This window comes from Argopecten irradians, chromosome 15, assembly GCF_041381155.1.
Source record: "Argopecten irradians isolate NY chromosome 15, Ai_NY, whole genome shotgun sequence".
Taxonomy (NCBI): domain Eukaryota; kingdom Metazoa; phylum Mollusca; class Bivalvia; order Pectinida; family Pectinidae; genus Argopecten; species Argopecten irradians.
Window position 1 is genome coordinate 23,243,109 of NC_091148.1, and position 26,812 is coordinate 23,269,920.

Sequence of the window (26,812 nt, forward strand, 5' to 3'; positions counted from 1 at the left end):
TACACAATATAAAGGCGATAGTGCTTACCTTTTAGCAGCGATGTTACTGAGTAATCGGTTACCAAATATAAATAGAGGAATGCTTATGAGTCCTAGGTATCTCAGGGTCTCAAACATGGTCAGATGGGTCCAGTAACAGTAGTACAGGGCAAAAACAGCTGGAAACAGAAACAATGCACATTGGTTACAGTAAGTAACAGTGTGAACTATGAAAGAAAACTTTTTATGTTTCATGGCAAATACAGAGCTTTCTTCCATATGATCACTAATTTAAAGTGACAGTTTAGTTGGTCATATTGGACAAGTTTCATTTAAAAGCCCAACAAACTTGGACCAATGGTAAAACAGAAATCTTGTGTGATTTGTCCATTATGACATGGCTTAGTTTAGCGTCCTATTAACAGCCAAGGTCACTGAAGGACGTGCCCGGTTTATTGGAGGAAGGCTGGAGTGTCATTATTTACTATAATTGATGTGCCCTGCATGGTCTGTCTACCCTGCCATTGCCACATAGTGACTACAGGAAGTTGATGGAATATACAGGGCCCTGTTCACACCCTACTAAGGCCGGAGGGCTCTCAGTAGGGGAACCGAGTTTCTCTCCAATGTGGTGGAAGGGGAATATACCTCAAGTCCCTGGAGGGACATTCAGCTCCCGTACGCCACACAGACAGAGCTGGGCCAAATCTGACACAAGGTCAAATAGCCCGGATGTCAACATTGGAAAATTGATGTCGATAGATAAAGCTGGAGTACCCAGAGTAAAACCACTGACCAGCGGTCAGTACCTGGCAACTGCCCCACATGGGATTCAAATTCGCACCCCAGAGGTGGAGGGCTAGTGGTTATAAGACAAGACATCTTAACCAATCAGCCACCACGGCCCTGTTCTATATGAGTGTGCAAAGATGTGGGAGGATCTCAATCAGAAGCGTTACTTACCTCCAAGGCACAAATGGAATCCAATAGCACTCATGGACATGGGGAAGTTACTGATGTTGACTCCAATCTGTAGCCACTGAAACCACAAATAAATAAGGTGTAGGCATCCGTAATATATAAGTCTTTGTTCCATAAAGTTACACGGTCAAGCAAACAGCTATTCAAGGCTGCTGGATTAACTGGCCATTGGATCACACAGTTAATTTGGGAAGCATGCTATCAGCAAATTTCTTCAGCAATGTGATAACATATACATGCCATCTTTATGATATCGTTTCAAAACATCATGTAACATGCTTCTTTGTCCTACAATGCTTTAGTTGATAAACAACAATGGGTAGTAAGCCTTCATGCCATTTAAAGCACCGCACAACCTTATTTTATTCTTTTGAGGCAGATGTATCAGGGGTTGAACACATTTATAGTTATTATTTATCATCAACCAAATATTTCACTGTACTTATTCAGGAGAAACTTCAAATCATTTACAATTTAAAAGTTTGAAAATCCTGGGAGTTCATAAAGTGAACAGCAAATTATTTTACAGCATTTTTGTTTGAATTGGACATTTTTTCTCGACCAAATCATTAAAAGGATAGTAAATGATGTTGTTAACATTTAATGGCCATATGAACAAGTGGACACAAGATTCAAAATTCTTTAAGTGCAAAATGACAATGCTTAGGATTCAAATCAGTATTGCATCTAGTTAATATTTATTTTTTAAATGATGGAAGAATGATCCTAGCAAACCTGCTGGTGAATTAAAAGCATCATTAAGTGTTTTTATTTCTCTATTTTAGTATTTCTATATTAGGTGATCAGTATAGGGAAGGGTTTGACATGCCATCAGCAAATTTTTCAGCAACTTTAGATGGATAAACATCTTTCTGATATCGTTTCAAAACATCACACAGCATGCTTTAATCCTGAAGCCAAATAAACCACACACTCTGCTACAACTAATGACTCATTAACAAGGGTGATCTCAGCAAACATGGACTTCACATCGCTATATCTCTATTCAGGTGTTTCATTTTTCAGTACATCACACACAACATGCATCATATCATTATCTTACAAGTTCACAGTGGAAACATATCATGGATTTCTCAAATAAAACCAACATAAGTCAAATTATAATATCAGTGATTTAAGTTTAGCTTCAGTCAGCATCTTTAGTTTGGAGAAATCAGGACCAGGAGCTTCATCTAATTTACTCTTCTTTGAAACTTGTCCGAAAATATTGAAAATAAGCGACCTCACAGATAAATCTTTTCTAAATAATTATCCTTGTCAAATTCCTATAATGAAGGTTTGTTCCGTTCTTTACATGAATGTGAGAGCAAAATATGTTCTCAAATCAATTTTCAGGGGGTAGATGGGTTTGACATTTTAGAATAGGGCCTCTTTATGGTAATTTTCATTGGCTTATTAATTAAACTATCTGTAATGAAGTATTGTTATGACCATTTTCTGTGAACTTGTAAAACAAACAAAGCCTTACCAAAAATAGAAGGATGACGACGGGCAGGAAAACGAGAGCTGTGAATGTCATGGATACAACTGCTGGTGGTCTCTTCTCGGCTTCACGGAACATGTGCTGTAACAAACAGAAGAACAGGCATAAAGAGATATTTTGTAAATTAAAGTACCCTACGAATTAACTGTTAACTTCCTAATCTATCTCTTAAAACCCATCCTGTCTGCTGGCATGGTAAGGGTCCATTTTGGAGAATCCCTTTAGGGACCCCAAAAGTCAAGACTAAAATGGGAACTAACATATCAATCACTGCACAGATTCTGTCATAAAAGCAAAGCATTAAATTCTTAATTCGACTGTGGACATTAAATGTGAACACGAGTTCATCATGAATATTGTCAACAAATTGTAATGATTTTACAGTGTATTATCAAAATTCAAAGGAAAGCGAACCTTGATTTCTGGTTTCTTGGAGTAACGGCTCTCACTGGATTTCTTTTCTGTAGTTTTCTCGGGGAAGACCAGGTTGATGTCGGCCTGAAAATATAATTATCAATGTACATCTAATCTATACACTTTGAATGGACTGCCATTATTCATTGTAATTCATAAATTTTAATGTTAATGTGCCCTGCATGGTCTGTCTACCCTGCCATTGCCACATAGTGACTACAGGAAGTTGATGGAATATACAGGGCCCTGTTCACACCCTACTAAGGCCGGAGGGCTCTCAGTAGGGGAACTGAGTTTCTCTCCAATGTGGTGGAAGGGGAATATACCTCAAGTCCCCGGAGGGACATTCAGCTCCCGTACGCCACACAGACAGAGCCGGGCCAAATCTGACACAAGGTCAAATAGCCCAGATATCAACATTGGAAAATTGTGTTGATAAATTCATAAAACATGCATGAATAAATAACACTTTTCAAAGACAGTAATTTGGTACAAACATGGCAATACCAGAATTCAGTTCAAATAATTCTGGCAAATGAAATGTTTCTTATGACAGTTGCTTATTTTTTTTTTTTAATCTATACCCATACTTAGGTACATTCATCATAAACTGTAAACAATGTACTTTTCATGCATACAATATTTTTTGTCATCATTATGTTTCAACAGATTAGCGAATATATAAATTTGCAATCAAGAACTACGACAATTGTACATCATATACATGTTTTATTCATTTATAGCAAAAAACTTTAATTCTTGTTTGAGCTCCCTCATAAAATTATATGGAAATTTGTATTTCACAAAATTTACAGTACTATGTTGTGTATGACATACCAAAGTCCAAGAGAATGGGTTCTCTACCACGGCGTCCCCAACAATCATCTCCATAGTGTATTTACCAGACTGGTGGCCAAACTCTGAGGCGCTAGAACCAACATCCTGGAAAATAAGTATAAATGTTAAATATGCCTCCATCATAACTTCTGTTAATTCTATCTTTCTGATTGATAGAGATAATTACACATGTATCTATGGTACAAATTTGTCTCTAGGTTTTCTTAAACAAATTGCGATTTTTGACCTGTAGTCTTCGTTTAAAAATTACAACATATATGTTTATTTGCATATAGAGTCAACAGCCAATTATTTCAATGAGTAAGAATTTTAACCCTATTTTCATTTCATCAACATCATCACTTGTAGATGCTTGAAAAGTGATGTATTCTCGAACATACCTGAATATTGAAGCTTGCTAAAATAAGTGTCTAAATCTATCTGAGTTACAGAGAAATATTTGTTTTCTGTAGATTACTCACCAAATCAAATTTGTAGGAGTCGCCCGAGGACTCGGCAACAAAGATAATCTCCTGTTGTGTGTTCTGGTTGGTCATTTTGACGAAGGTCTGATGAGCGGCGAGGGGTTTACCCGACACCTTCTCCTTGAGCTGGAACTTCATCACAATCTTCTGATGGTAGTCGGCCTCAAACGGATTAGCAGCCTTGTTAGGGTGCTGGATCCTACAGAATATCAAATTAGGGAATGTATTGATAAGAATAAGCAGCCTTGTTAGGGTGCTGGATCCTACAGAATATCATATTAGGGAATGTATTGATAAGAATAAGCAGCCTTGTTAGGGTGCTGGATCCTACAGAATATCAAATTAGGGAATGTATTGATAAGAATAAGCAGCCTTGTTAGGGTGCTGGATCCTACAGAATATCAAATTAGGGAATGTATTGATAAGAATAAGCAGCCTTGTAAGGGTGCTGGATCCTACAGAATATCAAATCATGGAATGTATTGATAAGAATAAGCAGCCTTGTAAGGGTGCTGGATCCTACAGAATATCAAATTATGGAATGTATTGATAAGAATAAGCAGTCTTGATAGGGTGCTGGATCCTACAGAATATCAAATTATGGAATGTACTGATAAGAATAAGCAGCCTTGTAAGGGTGCTGGATCCTACAGAATATCAAATTATGGAATGTATTGATAAGAATAAGCAGCCTTGTTAGGGTGCTGGATCCTACAGAATATCAAATTATGGAATGTATTGATAAGAATAAGCAGCCTTGTTAGGGTGCTGGATCCTACAGAATATCAAATCATGGAATGTATTGATAAGAATAAGCAGCCTTGTTAGGGTGCTGGATCCTACAGAATATCAAATTAGGGAATGTATTGATAAGAATAAGCAGCCTTGTTAGGGTGCTGGATCCTACAGAATATCAAATTAGGGAATGTATTGATAAGAATAAGCAGCCTTGTTAGGGTGCTGGATCCTACAGAATATCAAATTAGGGAATGTATTGATAAGAATAAGCAGCCTTGTTAGGGTGCTGGATCCTACAGAATATCATATTAGGGAATGTATTGATAAGAATATGCAGCCTTGTTAGGGTGCTGGATCCTACAGAATATCAAATTATGGAATGTATTGATAAGAATGAGCAGCCTTGTTAGGGTGCTGGATCCTACAGAATATCAAATCATGGAATGTATTGATAAGAATAAGCAGCCTTGTTAGGGTGCTGGATCCTATAGAATATCAAATTAGGGAATGTATTGATAGGAATAAGCAGCCTTGTTAGGGTGCTGGATCCTACAGAATATCAAATTAGGGAATGTATTGATAAGAATAAGCAGCCTTGTTAGGGTGCTGGATCCTACAGAATATCAAATTAGGGAATGTATTGATAAGAATAAGCAGCCTTGTTAGGGTGCTGGATCCTACAGAATATCAAATCATGGACTGTATTGATAAGAATAAGCAGCCTTGTTAGATGCTGGATCCTACAGAATATCAAATTATGGAATGTATTGATAAGAATAAGCAGCATTTTCAAGGTGTTGGATCCCCCAGCTTCCAGGTTTATGAAATATAATTAAGGGCTATTAATTTGCTAATTTCAGATAGAATTTCAGACCACATGAGGATGATTACCAACCCTTATAGCTGTCTGACTAATCTATTTTATGTTAAAAAGTAAAGGAAAAATCTTTTAATTAGCGCTACACCTTTAAAATCAGGACTTTTCCGAATTGCATGAACACTGTTAAAACAACAAATTTCTCTCAAGAAAAGGAATTTAAACAAGTGGACTTGTGAGAAACAATAAATATTCTAAAATTAAGTATTTTTCCTTTACAAATGATTTGACTCATTAAATTTGCACAGTACAGAGAACTAAGACAACAGATAAAACTTTTCCAGGAACATTTTCAATGTGAAATTGATTCACTGATATGATATTAAGCATTTCTAATGAATGATCACAAATAGATTTTTTCGCCTGGAAAAGTCTTATCTGGAGATATTTTAAAAGTTCAGAAATAGAAATAGAGAAATAAAAAAAACACAAACACCAAGAGATGAAACAAAAAAGTTAAAGTGATGGAAAAGAGACATTGGTTAGCTCCATTGTGGACACATTGTCTTGAAATTTAAGGCATTTATTTCAAAGGTCTGAAAGACATGAATGCCCTAAATGGGATGGGACAAAAATGGTAATACTGTATGCCCCGGTCACAACATGGCAGGGACAATGAAAATGACAGAATTGAGGATGAATAATACGTAATATATAGCTATTGATGATCATGATTTTACCTCAATTATTTAAATTATCTTGTTTGCACCAAAATAAGAAGTTTAGGGTTTAAGGTTTAGTTTGTATTTGGGATGAGAAGGTAGTGGGATATGGTAAGCAAGATATTTTAATATTAAATTTAGGTGTTAAATGTTCCCGATTATAAAAGGCAGTTTTAACAGCTTTTATCTGTTTTGGGAGTAAAACGATGGAAAGGGGATTACAAAAAGCATGATTTAAACATTTATAAATGCTGGTTCAAATTATTCCTCAATCCCAGAAGCAATATCTGAATTTGGTCACAGTTCACATATAATTTTAATTGTAAATTCCAGTAGGCCTTCATTTGCATTTGTCAGATTTCATCACAAAGGGCTTACTTTTCTTTTCTTGAGCGCCTGAGAAAATGGAGGATTAGTAAAGAAAAGACAGATAAGTACAAAGTAACATACAAGACACAACACACAGACAAAATATGTAACAGAAAAGAGTGGATTATAAGTATGATATAGCCAGTTATTTCACATTATATTTCTATGACCGAGAACGATTGATCCGTGAAATGTTAAACGGATAAATCCTATATACACTTACTGCTAAATCGTGAAAATTTAAAACCGCTAAACTTTACTTCTCTTTTTCAATAGAAAATTTTGACCAGTGTAAATAATTGGCTATACAATTAGTAGAAATTGCTAATAAAGAATATATCTATTATTTACAGAAAATTTTAAGAAAACTAAAGACGATACAATAACATACAAGACTAGAAAGGAAAAACAAATTGCAGACTGAAAACAAATCATATGAAAAGACAAAATTGAGTACCGTACAAAAGTAGCACATGCTAACACAAACATCTATATAGACTGAGTAAGACTTTGGATGTTAGAAGAGCAGAGTTCTAGAAATAAATATAATATGGAAATATCACACATAACACAGTTTAGAAGAACAAAACTTTGAAGTTGATGACAGACAAGGAAAACATGATAATTCTATTTCTAATGAATCAAGTTGACAAACATCCTTGGTACAGACTTACTTTGTGGTTCTAGCGGCAGTTGTTTGATCCTTGTCTGCTACGCCAACCTCTACATTTTCTACGGAGACCTGAGTTGTCACCTTAACTTCCACCTTGATTGGCAAACATAATAACTTTTATAAATACATGTAACTATAACATGGTGACCAAGATATTTGTCATTTTATTATAAAATTGTGCCCTGCATGGTCTGTCTACCCTGCCATTGCCACATAGTGACTACAGGAAGTTGATGGAATATACAGGGATCCGTCCACACCCTACTAAGGCCGGGGGGCTCTCAGTAGGGGGACCGGAGTTCCTCTCCAATGTGGTGGAAGGGGAATATACCTCAAGTCCCCGGAGGGACATTCAGCTCCCGTACGCCACACAGACAGAGCCGGGCCAAATCTGACACAAGGTCAAATAGCCCAGATGTCAACATTGGATGTGAAATGAACTATCACAAACCTTTTCTAAGAAATTTGATGCTCAGGATCTAAGCTTAACACAATGACATGTCCTAGTGTGATGTGTTTGTAAACACAATGACATGTCCTAGTGTGATGTGTTTGTAAACACAATGACATGTCCTAGTGTGATGTGTTTGTAAACACAATGACATGTCCTAGTGTGATGTGTTTGTAAACACAATGACATGTCCTAGTGTGATGTGTTTGTAAACACAATGACATGTCCTAGTGTGATGTGTTTGTAAACACAATGACATGTCCTAGTGTGATGTGTTTGTAAACACAATGACATGTCCTAGTGTGATGTGTTTGTAAACACAATGACATGTCCTAGTGTGATGTGTTTGTAAACACAATGACATGTCCTAGTGTGATGTGTTTGTAAACACAATGTGTTAGTAAACACAATGACATGTCCTAGGTGTGATGTGTTTGTTTAAACACAATGACATGTCCTAGTGTGATGTGTTTGTAAACACAATGACATGTCCTAGTGTGATGTGTTTTGTAAACACAATGACATGTCCTAGTGTGATGTGTTTGTAAACACAATGACATGTCCTAGTGTGATGTGTTTTGTAAACACAATGACATGTCCTAGTGTGATGTGTTTGTAAACACAATGACATGTCCTAGTGTGATGTGTTTGTAAACACAATGACATGTCCTAGTGTGATGTGTTTGTAAACACAATGACACGTCCTAGTGTGATGTGTTTGTAAACACAATGACATGTCCTAGTGTGATGTGTTTGTAAACACAATGACATGTCCTAGTGTGATGTGTTTGTAAACACAATGACATGTCCTAGTGTGATGTGTTTGTAAACACAATGACATGTCCTAGTGTGATGTGTTTGTAAACACAATGACATGTCCTAGTGTGATGTGTTTGTAAACACAATGACATGTCCTAGTGTGATGTGTTTGTAAACACAATGACATGTCCTAGTGTGATGTGTTTGTAAACACAGTGACATGTCCTAGTGTGATGTGTTTGTAAACACAATGACATGTCCTAGTGTGATGATGTGTTTGTAAACACAATGACACGTCCTAGTGTGATGTGTTTGTAAACACAATGACACGTCCTAGTGTGATGTGTGTTTGTAAACACAATGACACGTCCTAGTGTGTGATGTGTTTGTAAACACAATGACACGTCCCTAGTGTGATGTGTTTGTAAACACAATGACATGTCCTAGTGTGTGATGTGTTTGTAAACACAATGACATGTCCTAGTGTGATGTGTTTGTAAACACAATGACATGTCCTAGTGTGATGTGTTTTTGTAAACACAATGACATGTCCTAGTGTGATGTGTTTGTAACCAATGTGTTGTGTTTTAAACACAATGACATGTCCTAGTGTGATGTGTTTGTAAACACAATGACATGTCCTAGTGTGATGTGTTTGTAAACACAATGACATGTCCTAGTGTGATGTGTTTGTAAACACAATGACATGTCCTAGTGTGATGTGTTTGTAAACACAATGACATGTCCTAGTGTGATGTGTTTGTAAACACAATGACATGTCCTAGTGTGATGTGTTTGTAAACACAATGACATGTCCTAGTGTGATGTGTTTGTAAACACAATGACATGTCCTAGTGTGATGTGTTTGTAAATACAAAGACATGTCCTAGTGTGATGTGTTTGTAAACACAATGACATGTCCTAGTGTGATGTGTTTGTAAACACAATGACATGTCCTAGTGTGATGTGTTTGTAAACACAATGACATGTCCTAGTGTGATGTGTTTGTAAACACAATGACATGTCCTAGTGTGATGTGTTTGTAAACACAATGACATGTCCTAGTGTGATGTGTTTGTAATATATAAACTTTTATTTTGAGCATAAAATTTCTCAAAACTTAATTATACCACAAATCTGACTTAAGCGACCGAGTACATGCATTTTACTATTGACAGTCATATTTTTTTTTATACATGACTGCTTACTGCATTGCAATGTGACTTTTTACAGCACATGCATGAGGTGAATGAATTAACTTGACATTTTGATCTAAAGATGATTTTTATGATCTTGAGATATTTATCATTAACTAATTCAAAGAAACATCTTAACCACAATAAGTTGATATTATCTTTGAAAAGCTTTAATACAGGAGTTTCGAGACACCAAAAAAGTGTGGGTAAAGTACGACTTACCATCAATTAGTCCTACCTTTCAGTGATGTCACAATCACTGACAGGCGAACATAACTGATGGTAAGTCATATATCTAGAGCATCCAGTAGACTATTGAGATTGTTTATGATTCTCAAAATCAGATTTGACTCTAGAATTTGTAGTATATGTCGATTTGTCATTATGTTCTGACTCTTCAGATTTCTGAGAAATGAATTGTTCCACTTCTGAAACTGCTAAAAGTCAAAGAGTCAACTTGATACCCTATTTATCTGTGTTGTTTTGGTTTCTCAAGCCAATGTATTGACTGAGTGGATGTGTAACTCCAAACCCACATGACACCAACCTCTGCTCCAGTGGTACCAATCAGTCGGCTGTCTGCTTTCTTGGGCACAACGCTGATGGTCAGCTTATAGAATCCCCTGGCTGGCTTGGTCTGCATGAAGTTCAGCTCAAACAGAGACCTGAAATTGAATATGTAAACCGATATTGTCAAAGTTAATCAAATTTATGACATTAGATGGAAAATTTTCTTCTACCCACGACATTAAAACATTTGCTATCAAAGTTGTGCCCTGCATGGTCTGTCTACCCTGCCATTGCCACATAGTGACTACAGGAAGTTGATGGAATATACAGGGCCCCGTCCACACCCTACTAAGGCCGGAGGGCTCTCAGTAGGGGGACAGAGTTTCTCTCCAATGTGGTGGAAGGGGAATATACCTCAAGTCCCTGGAGGGACATTCAGCTCTCGTACGCCACACAGACAGAGCCGAGTCAAATCTGACACAAGGTCAAATAGCCCAGATGTCAACATTGGAAAATGTTAGGGTTTAGTTACAAAATCAAGTCAATATGACAAAAGTTCCTTTCTGATATAGCTAGCACAAAATCAAATACCAAATGTCAAAACTTGATGCAAACAGTTCCTTTTTTTCAAGAGAATTAAAGTAAAATTTCCCAAATATGTTACAATGACCACTTTTTCCAAGGTTATCATATTTTTCTATTCTTAAACTTTCACCAAAATTCGTAAACCAAACATCACTAGCGAAAAAAAAAAGATTCTAGGAATCTTTGAACTGTCCCACTTCATAAACCGTGAGATATTGACCCCCACCAATTTGAAGTGCTATATCAGACTTGTTACAGGTAAAAGACTTACTTGTCAGTTTTACTGGCAGTGAAAGGCTTCTTGCTGAGGACAATAGCTTCATCTCCAAGGTGACGGGCACTATCGGCGGTGACGGTCAGGTCGCCAAGGGAACCACCCATCAGGTTGGTAACACGTACCTGTAACCAAGACAAATGACATGAAATCTCATATCAAAAGGAAAGTTCTCTTTCCTACCATTCCCAAAACTAAAAAATTCTTTTCTGTTGGTTGAGTGTTGATTAGGATAATTTATTAAACAAACTTGAATTTCTTGGGTCTCTGAAGTCATATGACTAAAACGACAATTTCTAAGCTATTTATTTGAATTGTTTGTCGCTCTTAGTCCGGCGCTCTCACTTGGCTAAAGATGGTCGGGTGGAAAGCAACACTTTTATCTAGCACCCGACTGCGAACAATTCAGTCACAATCAAACTGAAGAGCTGATGGCCGCAATCCAGTGCACATTTTTATGGCACATCTATTTGATCAAATTTATAACACATTTCTTTTTTCACAAAGAAAATTTGATGTTTGGAATATGCTAAAAGTGTAAAATTAATAGGTAATAAATATTTTTAGGAAGAAAACAAATTTTCATGATAAATACTCCATAAAAACAATGATACGTTGTCCAAATAAATGGATTAAAAGAATCATTTACATTAGCAATCAAATCTGAAGATCATTAATAATAAACACGAAAATTTTGAGAGGATATTTACACAATATTTTCATTATTTAAAAGTATTTCTTCTATTACGAAAACAGAGCAGCTTTCCAATCAGGTTTCTTAATTTATATGAAAGCAAACTGTTGAATTTCTTATAATTTACAAAATGAAAACTTAAATAGCTTTCCAGGTTTACTGTTGATTGGAATATTTCATCTGAAAACAAACTTTAATATCTTGGGTATTTGAAGTTATAAATGATGATTAAAATGACAATTTCTAAGCTATTTATTTGAATTGTTTGTCGCTCTTAGTCCGGCGCTCTCACTTGGCGAAAGATGGTCGGGTGGAAAGCAACACTTTTATCTAGCACCCGACTGCGAACAATTCAGTCACAAACAAACTGAAGAGCTGATGGTCGCAATCAAGTGCACATTTTAATTTTTTCACAGAGAAAACTTGATGTTTGGAATATTCAATATGAACAAAGCTGTCTACAAGAATAAATCAAATTAGGTTATCAATATTTTTAGGAAAAAAAATCAAATTTTTCATGACAAATACTTTATACAATAAAATGATCAAAACAAATGGATTTTAAGTATTTTAAACATTGGCAATCAAATCTGAAGATCAGTAAGCATTAAAATTTTGACATAATATTTTCACTATTTAAATTTCTTCTATTACGAAAACTGATTAGCTTTCCAAGTTCACTTTCCAATCAGGTATCGTAATTTATTTGAAAGCAAACTGTTGAATTTCTTGTAGATCTCTGAATCCATAAAACGAAACCTTAAGTGGCTTCAAAGGTTTACTGTTGATAGGGACATTTCATTTTAAAGCTTTAGGTTTCTTCTCTGACTAAAATGAAAATTTCTTCGCTATTTGTCTAACTGTTTGTCGCTCTTAGTCCGGCGCTCTCACTCGGGGAAAGATGGTCGGGTGGAAAGCAACACTTTAATCTAGCACTTGACTGCGAACAATTCAGTCACAAACAAACTGAAGTGCTGATGGCCGCAATCAAGTGCCAAATCTCTGGTTATAAATGAAACACTTACCTGTACAACAGAGGCTGTCTGGCTCACGGCAACAGGACTGGCGAGTGTTACAGCGACAGGAATGTGATACTGAAATATAGTAAATAATCCAAATTTATATACTGTCACAGTAAACATATGGGAAAAACTGAAATAACAGGAATGTGGTACTGAAATATAGTAAGTAAACCAAATTAATATACTCTCTACGGTATATACATTGTATACAATATATTCCAGGTATGGGCTTGGGCTGTGGAGTTCAAGAATTGAGATGTGGATACCAGTTAAAGAAAATAAATTCAAGACAGACTAAGGAGCCGGAGCTTTATGTAATTTTAGAACATGAAATTTTACACCACAGATGAATGCTGCATGAAGTTTATGGGGAATATAATCTGTTTGTCGCTCTTAGTCCGGCGCTCTCACTTGGCGGAAGATGGTCGGGTGGAAAGCAACACTTTTATCTAGCACCTGACGGCAAACAATCCAGTCAAAACAAACTGAAGAGCTTAAGTATGCCATCAAGTGCAAATATATAAACCTTTATCAATGAAGACGTTCCTCCCCTGAACTATAAAGTATGATATAGTCATATTTCACACAGTGGTTTTATAACCTACCATATTTTTTGTGAGGGTCTTGCTTACAGATTTACACAGTGGTTTTATAACCTAACTTATTCTCTGTGAGGGTCTTGCCGACAGATTTACACAGTGGTTTTATAACCTAACTTATTCTCTGTGAGGGTCTTGCTGACAGATTTACACAGTGGTTTTATAACCTAACTTATTCTCTGTGAGGGTCTTGCCGACAGATTTACACAGTGGTTTTATAACCTACCTTATTCTCTGTGAGGGTCTTGCTGACAGATACAAACTGGCAGGCCGCTCTCAATTGATGCACATGTTTTCGGCTCAGGAAATAATTTGAAAATTTGATGACTTTGTCCTGTAAATAAAATAATTTGATAACTTACACCAACTCTTAATTTTCTAATTTTACTTCTATGCTGCTACTTGAATTAAGAAACATTTTCCCAATACTTGACATGCTTATCCCATAGTTGTTAAGAAAAATATAAAATGTGATGCGTTTTACTGTGGTAAAGAAAAACAGTTTACATACTACTTAGATAATTATGCAATGTCATCAATACATTGTCCATGACATCTATTATTATACATTACAATTTTCCGGAATGATGACAGTGATATGAAATACTTCTAAACAACAGAAATTTCATATTAAGTATAGGAGTAAACATAAGTATGTCAGGTGGATAGGGATATTTCAACCCTAGTGTAAGAACTTGATGGTCAACACTCAGTAAGACACGCGCTGACCAACCAAAAATATTACACACTTGGCTGTGACTTGGGTCGTTATATTCTGTTCACTGGATAGACCAGTTCTATTCTTGCCCATGGAATATAAACTATAGATTAACAGTAAAGGTATTATTCTGTTCCCTGCAGGGTCTGACAACTTTTGCCACAGTGACGACATAGCATTGCTCGACAATACAGGGTACTGCCCCTCACCGACTCGGGAACGAGGTCGACGGTTATAGAGCAGTAGGTTTCTCTCCAATGTGGTGGAAGGGGAACTAACCTCTGACATTCAGCTCCCATTTGCCACTGAAGCAGAGCCAGGCCACATCTGACTACAAGTCAAACCGCCCACTGAACATATTGACTAGAAGTCAGATCAGCAGACTAGACTGGATGCCATCATTGGGATCAACAAAATCTTACATCAATTTGTTAGGTAAATTAATCGAATCTTCTTGGGGCAGCAACAACACAATCATAACTCAAGGTTAATTCATGAATGTCTATAATAAATGTCTTTGTAAAGACACAATAAATCAGCAAAAAGTAAAAAAATTTAACTGGCAACATGACAAATACAAATTGTTTCTAAACATTTTCACCTTGCCGTATCAATAGCCTAACAATCATGTCAGAGCAGATGACATGATATACGATGTCCATCATAGTAACTCCTCTCCATAACTCCAAGTAACATCACTTATGTTAAGTGCTTTTGAGCGTATAAACTCATGTAGGCCTGTGTCCTGAACATCACACCTCTGTGTCAGTGAAGACAGGGAGGCACTTGACATTACAGGTACCGCTCCCGCAACCGACTCGGGAAACGACGCCGTTGGGTATGGAGAAGTAGGCTTTTCTCCAATGTGGTGGAAGGGGAATATACGTCAAGTCCCCGAAGGGACATTCAGCTCCCGTACGCCACTAAAGCAGAGCCAGGCCACATCCAACTAGAAGTCAGACAGTCAACTGGCCAGATGGCAAGAAGCCTAAAAGGACAGCAGACTAGCCTGGATGCCACATCGGAATCAATAGAATCATATTTACATTGTTACTCTGTTAAAAAGATAAGAAAATATTTCATCCCTAAGTAAGACTTGGGTTAACCAGTTAAAAGCTTGAACTTCGGTAAAGATATATCACTGCCCACTTGAAATACCTATGTAAGCTCTTTAAGTCTTTTCATTAACAAATTATGAATATCACTGTAAACTGAAGTATGGTAGAAATCAAATATCTGTAAGATATTTTTCTTTAAAACTGATTTTGCCAATGTCATCAATAAGTAGACTCATACTGATAAAATCTGACATAGACCTGTATCCTTCATGTCAACACAATCTCTGCCACACTGACAACAGAGAGATACTTCAAATTACAGGTAATATACCACACTATCCAAAAAAGGTTTAAACATTTCTACTACACAACATATGCTCTATAACCATGTCAAAATGAATGACTTGACAATGTGCATCACAAATACTCTTAATGTAAATATGACATGTGATAGCCAAGAGTATGTGTACTGTCATACAAAACCCAACGTGCATTAGATTTGACTACTACTTGGCAGTTGAAAAAATTGTTGAATATTTGACTACTAAGTATTTTTAATTAACACTATTCTTTCTTCTAAATACTTTTCGTTAACATTTTTTTTACAATGTCGTCAACATATATATACCAAAAATATTATGAACCAAAATCTATCAAACATGCTAAGATTTTGTTTCTCTAAATACAGATACAAATTGTTCAATCTTCCATTCCACTATGATGCTCTACGATATGCTCTAATACTAAATCTAACAACTCCCCATTCACGGTCACCTCAGCATGACCCCTGGCCTAGAATTGGAACATCTCAGGATGTACTAGTAGCGGTTTATACTTTCAAGAGATGATATGACACCAAAGATTTCATAGGCGACATGCTGATTGGTTCACCATAGGGGTCATGCTGAGGTGACCCCGATAGGGGTCATGCTGAGGTGACCCCGAAAAGGAAATGTTAGATTTTGTATTGGAGTGCATCGTAGAGCATCCTAATGCAGCAGAATTACAAGTCTAATCTTAATTAAGTTACAAATGGTTGTAAGCCTGTGTCATGTGACAAAATTTCATTACTCTTAATACTGATACCGTATTCGACCCAATAAACGTCCCTCCTCCTTTTTTTAGACTTCAATTACACTAACTTTGAATTAAAAGCAGACTGAAAATATTATAACTGTGTTAATTACTGATGTCTTTTGCAAATCGATTTATGGCTTACTATGTAGAATGATTTTACGAAAGGCTTGACCAAATTTGTTTCTATGAAGTGCCCATTTATTTGCTTTAAAATTTAAACTGCCCTGGACGCTTATTGGGTTGAATATGCTATATATCGTAGTTAAGCCTGTGCCCTGCACGTCACACAGCTACTGTCACTGAGACGACAGAGCGATAAAGAGACATATACAGGGCACTGCCCCAGATTCGGTACGGTACCGTCCCTGAATCGGTGCAGCTTCTTACTCTCCAATGTGGTGGAAGGGGAATATACGTCAAGTCCCTGAAGGGACATTCAGCTCCCGTACGCCACTAACGCAGAGCCAGGCCACATCCGAAACCTCCGTTTGAAATCACAGAGAAGACGGACAGCCAACATTGACAAATTGGCCAGAACAGTCGGCTAGCCTGGATGCCCTCATTGGATCAATTAAATCTTCTCTTAAATACTGAATAGCCAGTCATTTTCTCAGGACATTGTTTTCCGTCTCGATTTCATGTCGTGAAAATGTGTGCAATTCGTGAAAAAATTAAACTGGTTAAATCAAATGTAGTTTTGTAACTACACCAAGAAAATTATATCCATTAAAATTTTTGGGAAAAAATATTGACCAGAAATAGCTGCAAAACTAACCAGCTATAGATTCATGATAAAGGATATTTTCCTGTCTTGAGGAGTGACAAGGAGATCACAACCTGGATCTCTTTATCACCACTTCCATACACTGAAAGGTATTTCAAATAAAAGTTTTATCCTGCAGATGTCATTCTTTTGAAACTGTTTTGAAACAAAAGCTGCAATTTTTTATTAACAGTAAAATGAGATTGATTTACAGTGCACATTTCTAATGTTTCTTTTTCAATCAGGACTTGCAGAATAAAGTTGATTTTCAGAGCCAGATAAAGTTGCATTGTGATTTCTTACGGCTGATTAGAAAAGAAGCTAGTACTTTTAACTTAAATTTCATAACCTGATATAGTTGTATAATTGATTCTTAAGCCGCTACCGATGGTGCTTCAAGCTTAAATCTCTGAGGTAGATAAAGTTCAGAAATCTTAAGTTGTTATCATAGATACTTACAGCTGATAAAGTTGGTGCTTTCTTGGCCTTCTCAGCTAATTTATAAGCTCCATCGATGATCAATGATGTAACATACAGTCCTCCTTCAAACTAAAATAGATGATTACTATAATCATACTGTTCAGGGTCATGAATACTATCATGTAACGTTAAATAGAAATATCATATCAATTTTAATTTCATTCTAAATTTCATAGTGTACCCTGCATGGTCTGTCTACCCTGCCATTGCCACATAGTGACTACAGGAAGTTGATGGAATATACAGGGCCCTGTCCACACCCTACTAAGGCCGGGGGGCTCTCAGTAGGGGGATCGAGTTTCTCTCCAATGTGGTGGAAGGGGAATATACCTCAAGTCCCTGGAGGGACATTCAGCTCCCGTACGCCACACAGACAGAGCCGGGCCAAATCTGACACAAGGTCAAATAGCCCAGATGTCAACATTGGGTCAAAAATAATTTTAAGTAATTTGATTTCAGATCAATATGACAATTAATTTCAATTTAAATTTTAATGCTTTTCAGTATTAAACTAGTTGATAAGTTAAGCCAGCACAAATCTATAGGTTAGAGGAATTATTTTGAGATTGATTTAACCAAATGTAATGATAAATTAATCCAAGAATCAATCACCAAAGTGAAAGTAATTTTGAGGCTACATTATGACTTACCTGTAAATATTTATCATCAACTTCATCTGCTTGTGCTACAATATCTTCGATACTGTCAAACATCTTATTTTCAGCTGGAAGCTCAGCTGCTACTAAAAATGCATACCCATAACTGAAAAGCAACAAACATTTGAATGAAGAATAAACTTCCAATGAAAGAATATTTGAAACTAGTAAGTAATTATGTAAATGAAAACAAAATAAATCTCTGCAAATTGGTTTAGAAATGGAAATTGTGACATTTGGTAGCCATAAAGAAAGCTTGTTTATGATATTCTGTATTTGCATATTAGTTATCTGCCCTTGCAGGTAGGTATTGATTGTGATGTCATGTGTTTGCGAGCATAACATCATACTTTTTGGAGAAAACAATGTCAATTGCGCCCACAAAATAATGACTACACAATCAATACCTACCAGCAAGGGAGCTAACTTTGTAATATGCAAAGACGGAATTACAATATGAAAAAAAATGGACGACTGTCCATTCAAAAACTTTTTGATAACAAATTCATTAGAGTAAGCTATTCAACTTAATTTTGTGCAGGTTAATTTCATGGAAAACTATAATCAAGTAAACATGGAAATTTATATGATGGGGAAATTTTCGCTAATTACGTGAAATCGAAAATTTTCCCTGTGCATAATATTTTGTACAGGTTTTAACTTTGCTATTAAAAGTATGAAAGTGTATCTATCATGAAAATAATAACACCATGAAAGTTTTATGTTATCAAGAACTGTCGTAAATATCCATTTTACAGTGAACGTTTGTTTTTTGTTACTGAAACATTTAGATATGAAATGTATACTGTCAAGTTGTTAAATTTTCTGAATTATTTAAAATTTCAAATATATTGTTTAAAAAAAAAAAATTCGGATCTACTGTTTGGAACTTATTCATGGGTCTTTATTCCTCAAATTATTTTTGAAAACATTGATAATAGCATTCACGTAACAGAGTGCAATATGTAAAACTATGTTTAAAAAGAATTGTGATGTATTAAAATTACGAAGTTGTGTGAATCTACACATCGATAAATATTAAAGCCATTATTAATATTTGTAACAATACAATACTTTGCTGGAGAGATCCAGACACCTTACCTAAGAGGGGTATCGTCTTTTTTGACAGCTTCAGCCAAGGCTGTACCAACCTTAGCATTGTCAACTGGAAAACACCAGAATTAATAATGTAATCATTTAATACAAGTGGTCTTGCACAACAAAATAAAATTTTAAGTAAAACTCTTTCATTTCTACACAAGGCTCCAGATTTTACTATAAATTATTCCAGAAGAAAATAGCATAAAATGGATTAAAGGGAGAAAATTACCTATTAAAATCTCTAAGAGATCTACACTTTCGACAATGTATACATGCAATATAATGTCATATTATAAACTCGAAATAAAAATTTGTGCTTTATAAATATTGATTTGGCACAAATGAAATGCTTGAAGTGTGCCCTGCATGGTCTGTCTACCCTGCCATTGCCACATAGTGACTACAGGAAGTTGATGGAATATACAGGGCCCCGCCCACACCCTACTAAGGCCAGGGGGCTCTCAGTAGGGGGACAGAGTTTCTCTCCAATGTGGTGGAAGGGGAATATACCTCAAGTCCCTGGAGGGACATTCAGCTCCCGTACGCCACACAGACAGAGCCAGGCCAAATCTGACACAATGTCAAATAGCCCAGATGTCAACATTGGAAAATGTTATCTTAAATTTTAAGATATTTCAAAATTGTTCAAGTGATAGCTGATCTCAGTATTTCAAGCTACATAACAAAATTGGTTTAGTATATTACTTTCAAAACATTTGGAATTAGTATTATTAATTACATACCTTTTAGCCCCAAGTTTTTGAGGGCAAAAAAAGCTTGGAAAATATCCACTACTGGAGCGGTATCCTGTATGGCTCCACCAAGGAGGGCTTCAGCTCCGGCAGCTGGTACCTAAACATGTCAAGGTAAACTCTCAGATTCAACACCAGGTCATATAACTTTATACAAATACAGTGTACCCTCCATAATCTGGACACTGGCGTCCGCAGCATAAACTGTCCTGATTGCAATTTTTTCTGAATATGCGGAAATCCATCTACTAAGAGACAATATAATCAATGAATACAGGGATGAGGACAAAGGAGATGTGTAACAGATAGTATTCACAGCCCGTACCCATGGAAACAGATACTGACCCTGGCACAAACCTGTATTCAATTTTCCCCAAATGTATAACTATATTCACCATATACAGATCTAGATGATATAGCAAAGTTTTGGGGCATTAATTATTATAAGAATTAGCATTGAAAATAGACCAAGTACACCGTTTGTCTTTAAGTCCTATCAACTATTGAGACGATAATGATTGTCTCCCCTTTATAGGATGTACAGAATTGTGAACATGTGTTAACCATTACTATAGACAAAATAGTACAACTTAAACACACATTGATCATGACTTATGGACATGCCCGATTCATAACTGGATATTAAATTAGGTGATGTCATCGATTCAAGATACCAAAGTTGAGTATCTTTTAAAGAAATGTATCCACTGTCCAGATGATACCAGTGATTCAAGTTATATAGCAACATTACTAGCCAAATTATCAAGACAAGTAACTTTTAATAAAACAGGAATAAGGACATAGGAGATATGTAACAGATAGTATTCACAGCCAATATCCATGGAAACGGATACAGACCCTGGCACAAACCTGTATTTAATTTCCCCCAAATGTATAACTATATTCAACATATACAGATGATATAGCAAAGTTTTGGGGCTATCATTTTTATGCCTCATTCCAGTATGCTTTTTTAAATTTGAAAAGAAAATTTTTTGTAAATTTGTGTTAACGGTTACCCAATAAATTTGTGTTAACGGTTACCCAACTGACCCTTTAAAATCAGTGCCTAAGAAAACTTTTTGTCAGTTACTAAACCCCATAAAATGAAGGTAAAAATAATTTAATTTACTTTATGCTCTTTCAGTTTAATTTCCATAAAGCCCATACCAATGAGTATGTACATCTTTTATTTATTCTTCCAAAAAGATAATATCAGTAAAATATAAAGGGTATCCAAATGTATTATGTTCACTTATCATAAAGATAAACTTGTGCTCAATTTTATTGTTTCAATAAAAAAATTTTTAAAGATAAACATTCTACTAGATCATTCTTTATGCAAAATAAAAATCAGTCGAAATCAGAAATGAAATAATCATTGAATGGTGTTATAAAGTAAATAAAGTCTGTGTTGCAGAATTTATACGATCACCATCTAATGAAACAGAAGGTGTTCCTGCCATCTGCGTTTATCTTCCCCGCGCGTGAAAACGGCATCCCTGATACATATGAGTACCAGGAATGAGACCATGGGGAGAGTTGCATTCAAATGTGAATTTTTGCATTTTATCATTGATTTTTTTCTTATATATAGAAATCTCCTGAGGTCAGGTTTTGAAATCCGTATTAAGCCTTAAATTTCCAAAAGTTAAGTTATCTGCAAACTATCAAAATTTTTGGATGAACTTGTATATATAATAAGTTGGTTAGATTTCAACTATTTGTGAATTTGATTCAGGAAAAAAAACCAACAGTGGAAATTATCTTATTTGTTATGCATTACTAATTTTTCATATTTCATTATTTTCTCCCAATCTTGGTTTTGTCATACATTTCCCCAAAATTCAAAGCTACAAGCCCCGTTCTTGAAGTAGTGAAAAGACCTGCCAGTCAGCACAGTATCAGATATTAAGACATGATACAACTGAAGTTATGGGAGAAAGGCTCTAACAAAATAGTGACAATTTATCTTAGTTTAAATTTAATTTGAATATCTATTCTAGTGTAAATAAACCCTGTGTTGCAGAATTTATACGATCATCATCTAATAAAACAGAAGGTGATCCTGCCATCTGCGTTTATCTTCCCCGCGCGTGAAAACGGCATCCCCGATACATAAGGCTACCAGGAATGAGACCAAAGGGAGCAATGCATATAAATTTTGCTATTTAATTTGTTTTTGGATGAATAAGTGATCTCTGCCTTTGTTGTATTTTGAAATCCAGATTGCATTCAGTAGATAGTGCTGGTGAACTTAGAGTTGCATGGTATAATATTTCTTTAACAACACACTTTCATTTTCTTCGAAGTTAAAATACACAATTTCTAATATCTCGCAACCAATTTCAGAAAATTTAAGTTAGTTTTTCACAGATTTGGTTTGTTGGCTAGTTGATCAAATGTCTTACTCTATTAACACGGGGGTTTCATTATCTTTCAGGAGGGGCGGTACAATTGCAATTGAAGAGGGTACATTTTTTATACCATCTGTATACTATCTTATGTTATTTAGCCCAAATCAGGCGGTACTACAGCCAGGTCCAACCATCAAAAAGTACCAGGTACCGCCTAATTTTGAAACCCCTGATTAACATGTAGAGCCAAGGTCCTTTGTGGTGTATTGCGTGTCTGAAGTGCACATTTGTTTTGGGAGACTGCAGTTTGTTGGTATTGTGTCTCTTTGTAATAGCAGAGGTATCAGGCGGTATCAGGTACTTTTTGCCGGTTGAACCTGGCTGTGGTACCGACTGATTTGGGCTAAATTACATTGGATAGCATACAGATGGTATAGAAAAGTACCCCCTGAAATTGCAATTGTACCGCCTCTCCTGAGAGATAATGAAACCCAGTCAAGACATTCTCATCTCATTGTTTTTTTCTCAGAATCTTAAGTACTGAGGTAACAATGCCATTAATGACCATTTATAATCTTTCAGTTTTAGATTAACATCCGTCCTTCAGTCAGCTAAATTAAAGCCCTTTGACAAAGGCATATGGTAGTGTTCAAAAATTGTGACCATTTATTTTAATACTATTTAATTTTTATTGAAGTGTAAATAAAGTCTGTGTTGCAGAATTTATACGATCATCATCCAATGAAACAGAAGGTGATCCTGCCATCTGCGTTTATCTTCCCCGCGCGTGAAAACGGCATCCCTGATACATATGAGTACCAGGAATGAGACCATGGGGAGCATGAATTTTTACTAATATCTCAGTGGTATTTCTCCTTATATAACTGGGGTTGGTAAACAACCCCATTCCCAATGCCAAACCCCTCTATCTTTTTCCAAACAATGCTAAATTCCCAAATGGAATTGCTGAGAAAATAAAAAGTTGTCCTGATTAAAGATTGTTTTGTTGATGCTACACAGGTCCATGTAAAAACAGCATGTAACATCAAATAAAACAGTTACACAATATTTAATTATCTATAATAGCTATGTTCAGTAATTGGTAACTTTTCCCTAAAACCGCTCTTTTCGCGATTAAAAATTCCCAATTCGTGTAAAAACTTTTTTCCCAAAATACCCTTAAAAATCACTGTGTCTTACTTAATTAACACGTCACTTTGTCCTAAGTCTTAGTGTTGTCTTTACCTTACAGTTGCCGAGAGCAGCTGCTGCAGCAGATGCATGGTATAGGGACGCCACATCATCTGGTTGGACCAGAGAGGTGACCGTCTTGCAGGTCTCCTACAATAGAAAATATTCATATTAAGAAATTGAATGTGTGAAGAACAAACTACATCATTTGTCATTTAATTGACAATTTACCAATATTACCAAGACAAGAACGAAAAAATCTTAAATTTGAACAGATATGAAGTAAAGGATAATTTTAAGAATTAAACACTGCATTTATACCAGATGCAACTTTTTGAAAATGGTATGTTGTTTTCAGAGATTAAATTCATTGAATACAATGTAGCTTGCATTCTGGTTTTTCTTCAAAGGTTTTTCTCCTCACTTTGATCTCTTTTGTTTAGAATTGAGTATTCAAACAGCTTATTTAGAGAAATGAAAGTGAATTTCCAAGCAAGATTTGGTCATGGCAAATATGAACCTTTGCGTTAGATACTGGAGATCCCAGAAGTTTTAGCCCAAGAATTGAGTAATGGGCACTCGCTGCATCTGTATAAGGCTGTGCTGCTTTAAAAACATTGGTCAGTCTTCTCTGGTCGACTGTCGTCAGGAATGTTGAAGGCGTCAAAGCCTGGCCAACTATAGCCACAGCAAATAAATAAAGTATCGTTGTAGCTGGAAAATAAAAGATAGCAAAATACTATATCACTGAACACATGCATTGAATATTTTCTTGGCTGATTTTGCATAAAGTGCTAATTTTGACTTTTTCATATCTTTTAATCATTCACTTACATGACAAAATACAGCAAACTATCCGATCCATTTTATTTTTTAAGATCTGAACATGTCACAATTATAACCAGCCTTTTTATTTCTTAGCACTAAATGATGTGTGATGAACTTTGTTTAATTAACACGAAAGTACTGTTTTGCTTCGCATTTTTAACTCGTTGCTAAAAACTGAAATCTTTGAAAGTTGTTCGACGTGGTACGTTTTGGGTCTGGGGGAGCCGGCTCGATTTTCAAACGTAATTGGACACGATTAAAATCTCAACTTGTCGCATAAACTTGGTATTTGGTATGCATTGTATATTAATTTAATGTTGGAATACTATCTCAAACACAGAAATAATAATGTCAACCCAAAAATGCTTGAAAACAAATCGGACCATTTAGGATGTAACACGTGGCAGGGAAGAATAATGGCGGCCATGTACCGGCACAAATTCTCGGTCACAATTCAACAAAATTCCAAACAACGGCATACTGTGCGAACTGTAGTTTAGCAAATATTGGAAAGTTATGTACAAAACAAAATGGTGCCTTCTATCTAGTCGTCGCATACATAATGCAACATGGTAAGCTCTCTGCATTTTGTCGCCGACTAACTTACCTCCTGCCATCTTGCAAGGTGGCGTCTAGCTTCGGAACAACTCTGGACATATCCACGCTCTTGTAGCCATCAGCCAAAGATAATCGAATGCAATGGAAAACCGCGCCCTCTAGTGGATATTTACCGACCACTTGTTAAAGCACGAATTTTAAACTTGAAAAATCTTTTGAACAGAAAAATAAATGAAAATAAATTAATAATTAATATTTTTGTGCCCTTTTGGTTTTCTATTCAAGAAGAGAAGGCTAAGAAATTAAAGGTACATCGAAAATATTTTTTGTACTGACAATTTTCGCTAATTTTCAACTTTTAAACAGAAAAAGATGAAATTAGAATCTAAGCTTAATATGTTTTTGTCCCCTTTTGGTTTTACAAAAGCTAAGAAATTAAAAGCAAATCGAATATTATTTTTTGTTTTGACGCAAAGTCACTTTGCATACTGTATATTACAAGACTGTACTCCGTACTGTAATAAATACGGTATTTTATTACGTAGACGGCAGTTTTCTGTGTCAATCAATTACACGATTTTGTAACTTGTTGATGATCTAAAAATGTATTTACATATTTAATAACTTACTAACCAGCAGTCGTAATTTTTCAATTATGATACATATACATGTACTCCACCCGATGTTCCTGAAAAACACCTCTGATACAATATCATATCCAATAACGAAGTTATTCAACCAATCAATTTCAACAGGAACTCTCCCGGATGATTGGAAAAGGGCTCGAGTGTGTGCCATTTTCAAAAAAAAGGATATAAGTGTGAACCGGGAAAATATAGGCTTGTAAGTCTCACGTCAGTTGTTCGTAAAACACTAGAAACTCTAGTAAGGGATCATATAGCAACATTTATGAGGAAAAACAAGTACTTCTCCAACAAACAATAAGGTTTCTTATCAGGTAGATCAACAACATTACAACTTTTAGAAGTTTTGGATAAATGGACAACTGCTTTAGATAAATGTGACGAAGTCTATTGTATATACATGGATTATCAGAAAGCTTTTGATACAGTTCCGCACAACCGTTTACTGAATAAATTAAACTCATATAATTTCAACCAGCAGATGAAAACTTGGATTTCAACTTTTTTGAAAGGAAGACATCAAATGGTAATGTTCAGTGAATGGCAAAAATTCCGAATGGTCAAGCGTAACATCAGAAATTTCACAAGGATCGGTTCTTGGACCCTTATTATTTGTGATGTTTGTTAATGATCTTCCAGACATAGTGCAGTCAGACGTATACTTATTTGCGGATGATACTAAAATATCCAAGGCTATCCGCTGTCACTCTCACTAATCACTATCGTATTATCCACCCTAAACTATCTTATAGTAAAACAGAAGACAGTTCAGGTGAAAAAACTGACCGATCACATGTCTGCACATACTTCCTTTGAAGATCACAGAGAGAGTCGTGCCCAACTTCAAAGTCATACAATGCACTGTTATTCGATTCTTGTGATTTACATCAAAGGACAAAACTATCTGTTCAACAGTTGTCACACATGAGGCGCGTGGTGCGTATTTTGGGAGACTATGGTATGTGTCGTCCTACTCCCTTAATGCTGAGTGCTAAGCAGGAGCAAAAACTCGGCCAGGGA

General features: G+C 35.8%; 1 protein-coding gene and 6 non-coding genes across 7 annotated transcripts; all 7 read right to left on the reverse strand.

The window, feature by feature from the left end:
• LOC138309499 (dolichyl-diphosphooligosaccharide--protein glycosyltransferase subunit 2-like) lies at positions 1-25,348 on the reverse strand. The gene is made up of 18 exons (XM_069250714.1): positions 25,198-25,348; positions 24,283-24,476; positions 23,817-23,912; positions 20,206-20,314; positions 19,463-19,526; positions 18,356-18,467; positions 17,685-17,774; positions 13,836-13,943; positions 13,014-13,082; positions 11,292-11,419; positions 10,473-10,590; positions 7,521-7,612; positions 4,198-4,399; positions 3,716-3,820; positions 2,879-2,962; positions 2,450-2,545; positions 943-1,018; positions 1-158 (listed from the first exon to the last, which is right to left on the reverse strand). The coding sequence occupies exons 1-18, from the start codon at positions 25,205-25,207 to the stop codon at positions 25-27; spliced, it is 1,887 nt and encodes a 628-aa protein (XP_069106815.1). The 5' UTR covers positions 25,208-25,348; the 3' UTR covers positions 1-24.
• On the reverse strand, positions 471-724 carry LOC138309875 (small nucleolar RNA SNORA73 family). Its single transcript, XR_011206342.1, has one exon. It is a non-coding gene; the product is annotated as a small nucleolar RNA SNORA73 family (small nucleolar RNA).
• LOC138309886 (small nucleolar RNA SNORA73 family) lies at positions 3,048-3,301 on the reverse strand. Its single transcript, XR_011206353.1, has one exon. It is a non-coding gene; the product is annotated as a small nucleolar RNA SNORA73 family (small nucleolar RNA).
• Positions 7,693-7,947, reverse strand: LOC138309884 (small nucleolar RNA SNORA73 family). Its single transcript, XR_011206351.1, has one exon. It is a non-coding gene; the product is annotated as a small nucleolar RNA SNORA73 family (small nucleolar RNA).
• On the reverse strand, positions 10,693-10,946 carry LOC138309876 (small nucleolar RNA SNORA73 family). Its single transcript, XR_011206343.1, has one exon. It is a non-coding gene; the product is annotated as a small nucleolar RNA SNORA73 family (small nucleolar RNA).
• Positions 17,879-18,132, reverse strand: LOC138309883 (small nucleolar RNA SNORA73 family). Its single transcript, XR_011206350.1, has one exon. It is a non-coding gene; the product is annotated as a small nucleolar RNA SNORA73 family (small nucleolar RNA).
• On the reverse strand, positions 19,816-20,069 carry LOC138309885 (small nucleolar RNA SNORA73 family). Its single transcript, XR_011206352.1, has one exon. It is a non-coding gene; the product is annotated as a small nucleolar RNA SNORA73 family (small nucleolar RNA).
• Positions 25,349-26,812: the final 1,464 nt, after the last annotated feature.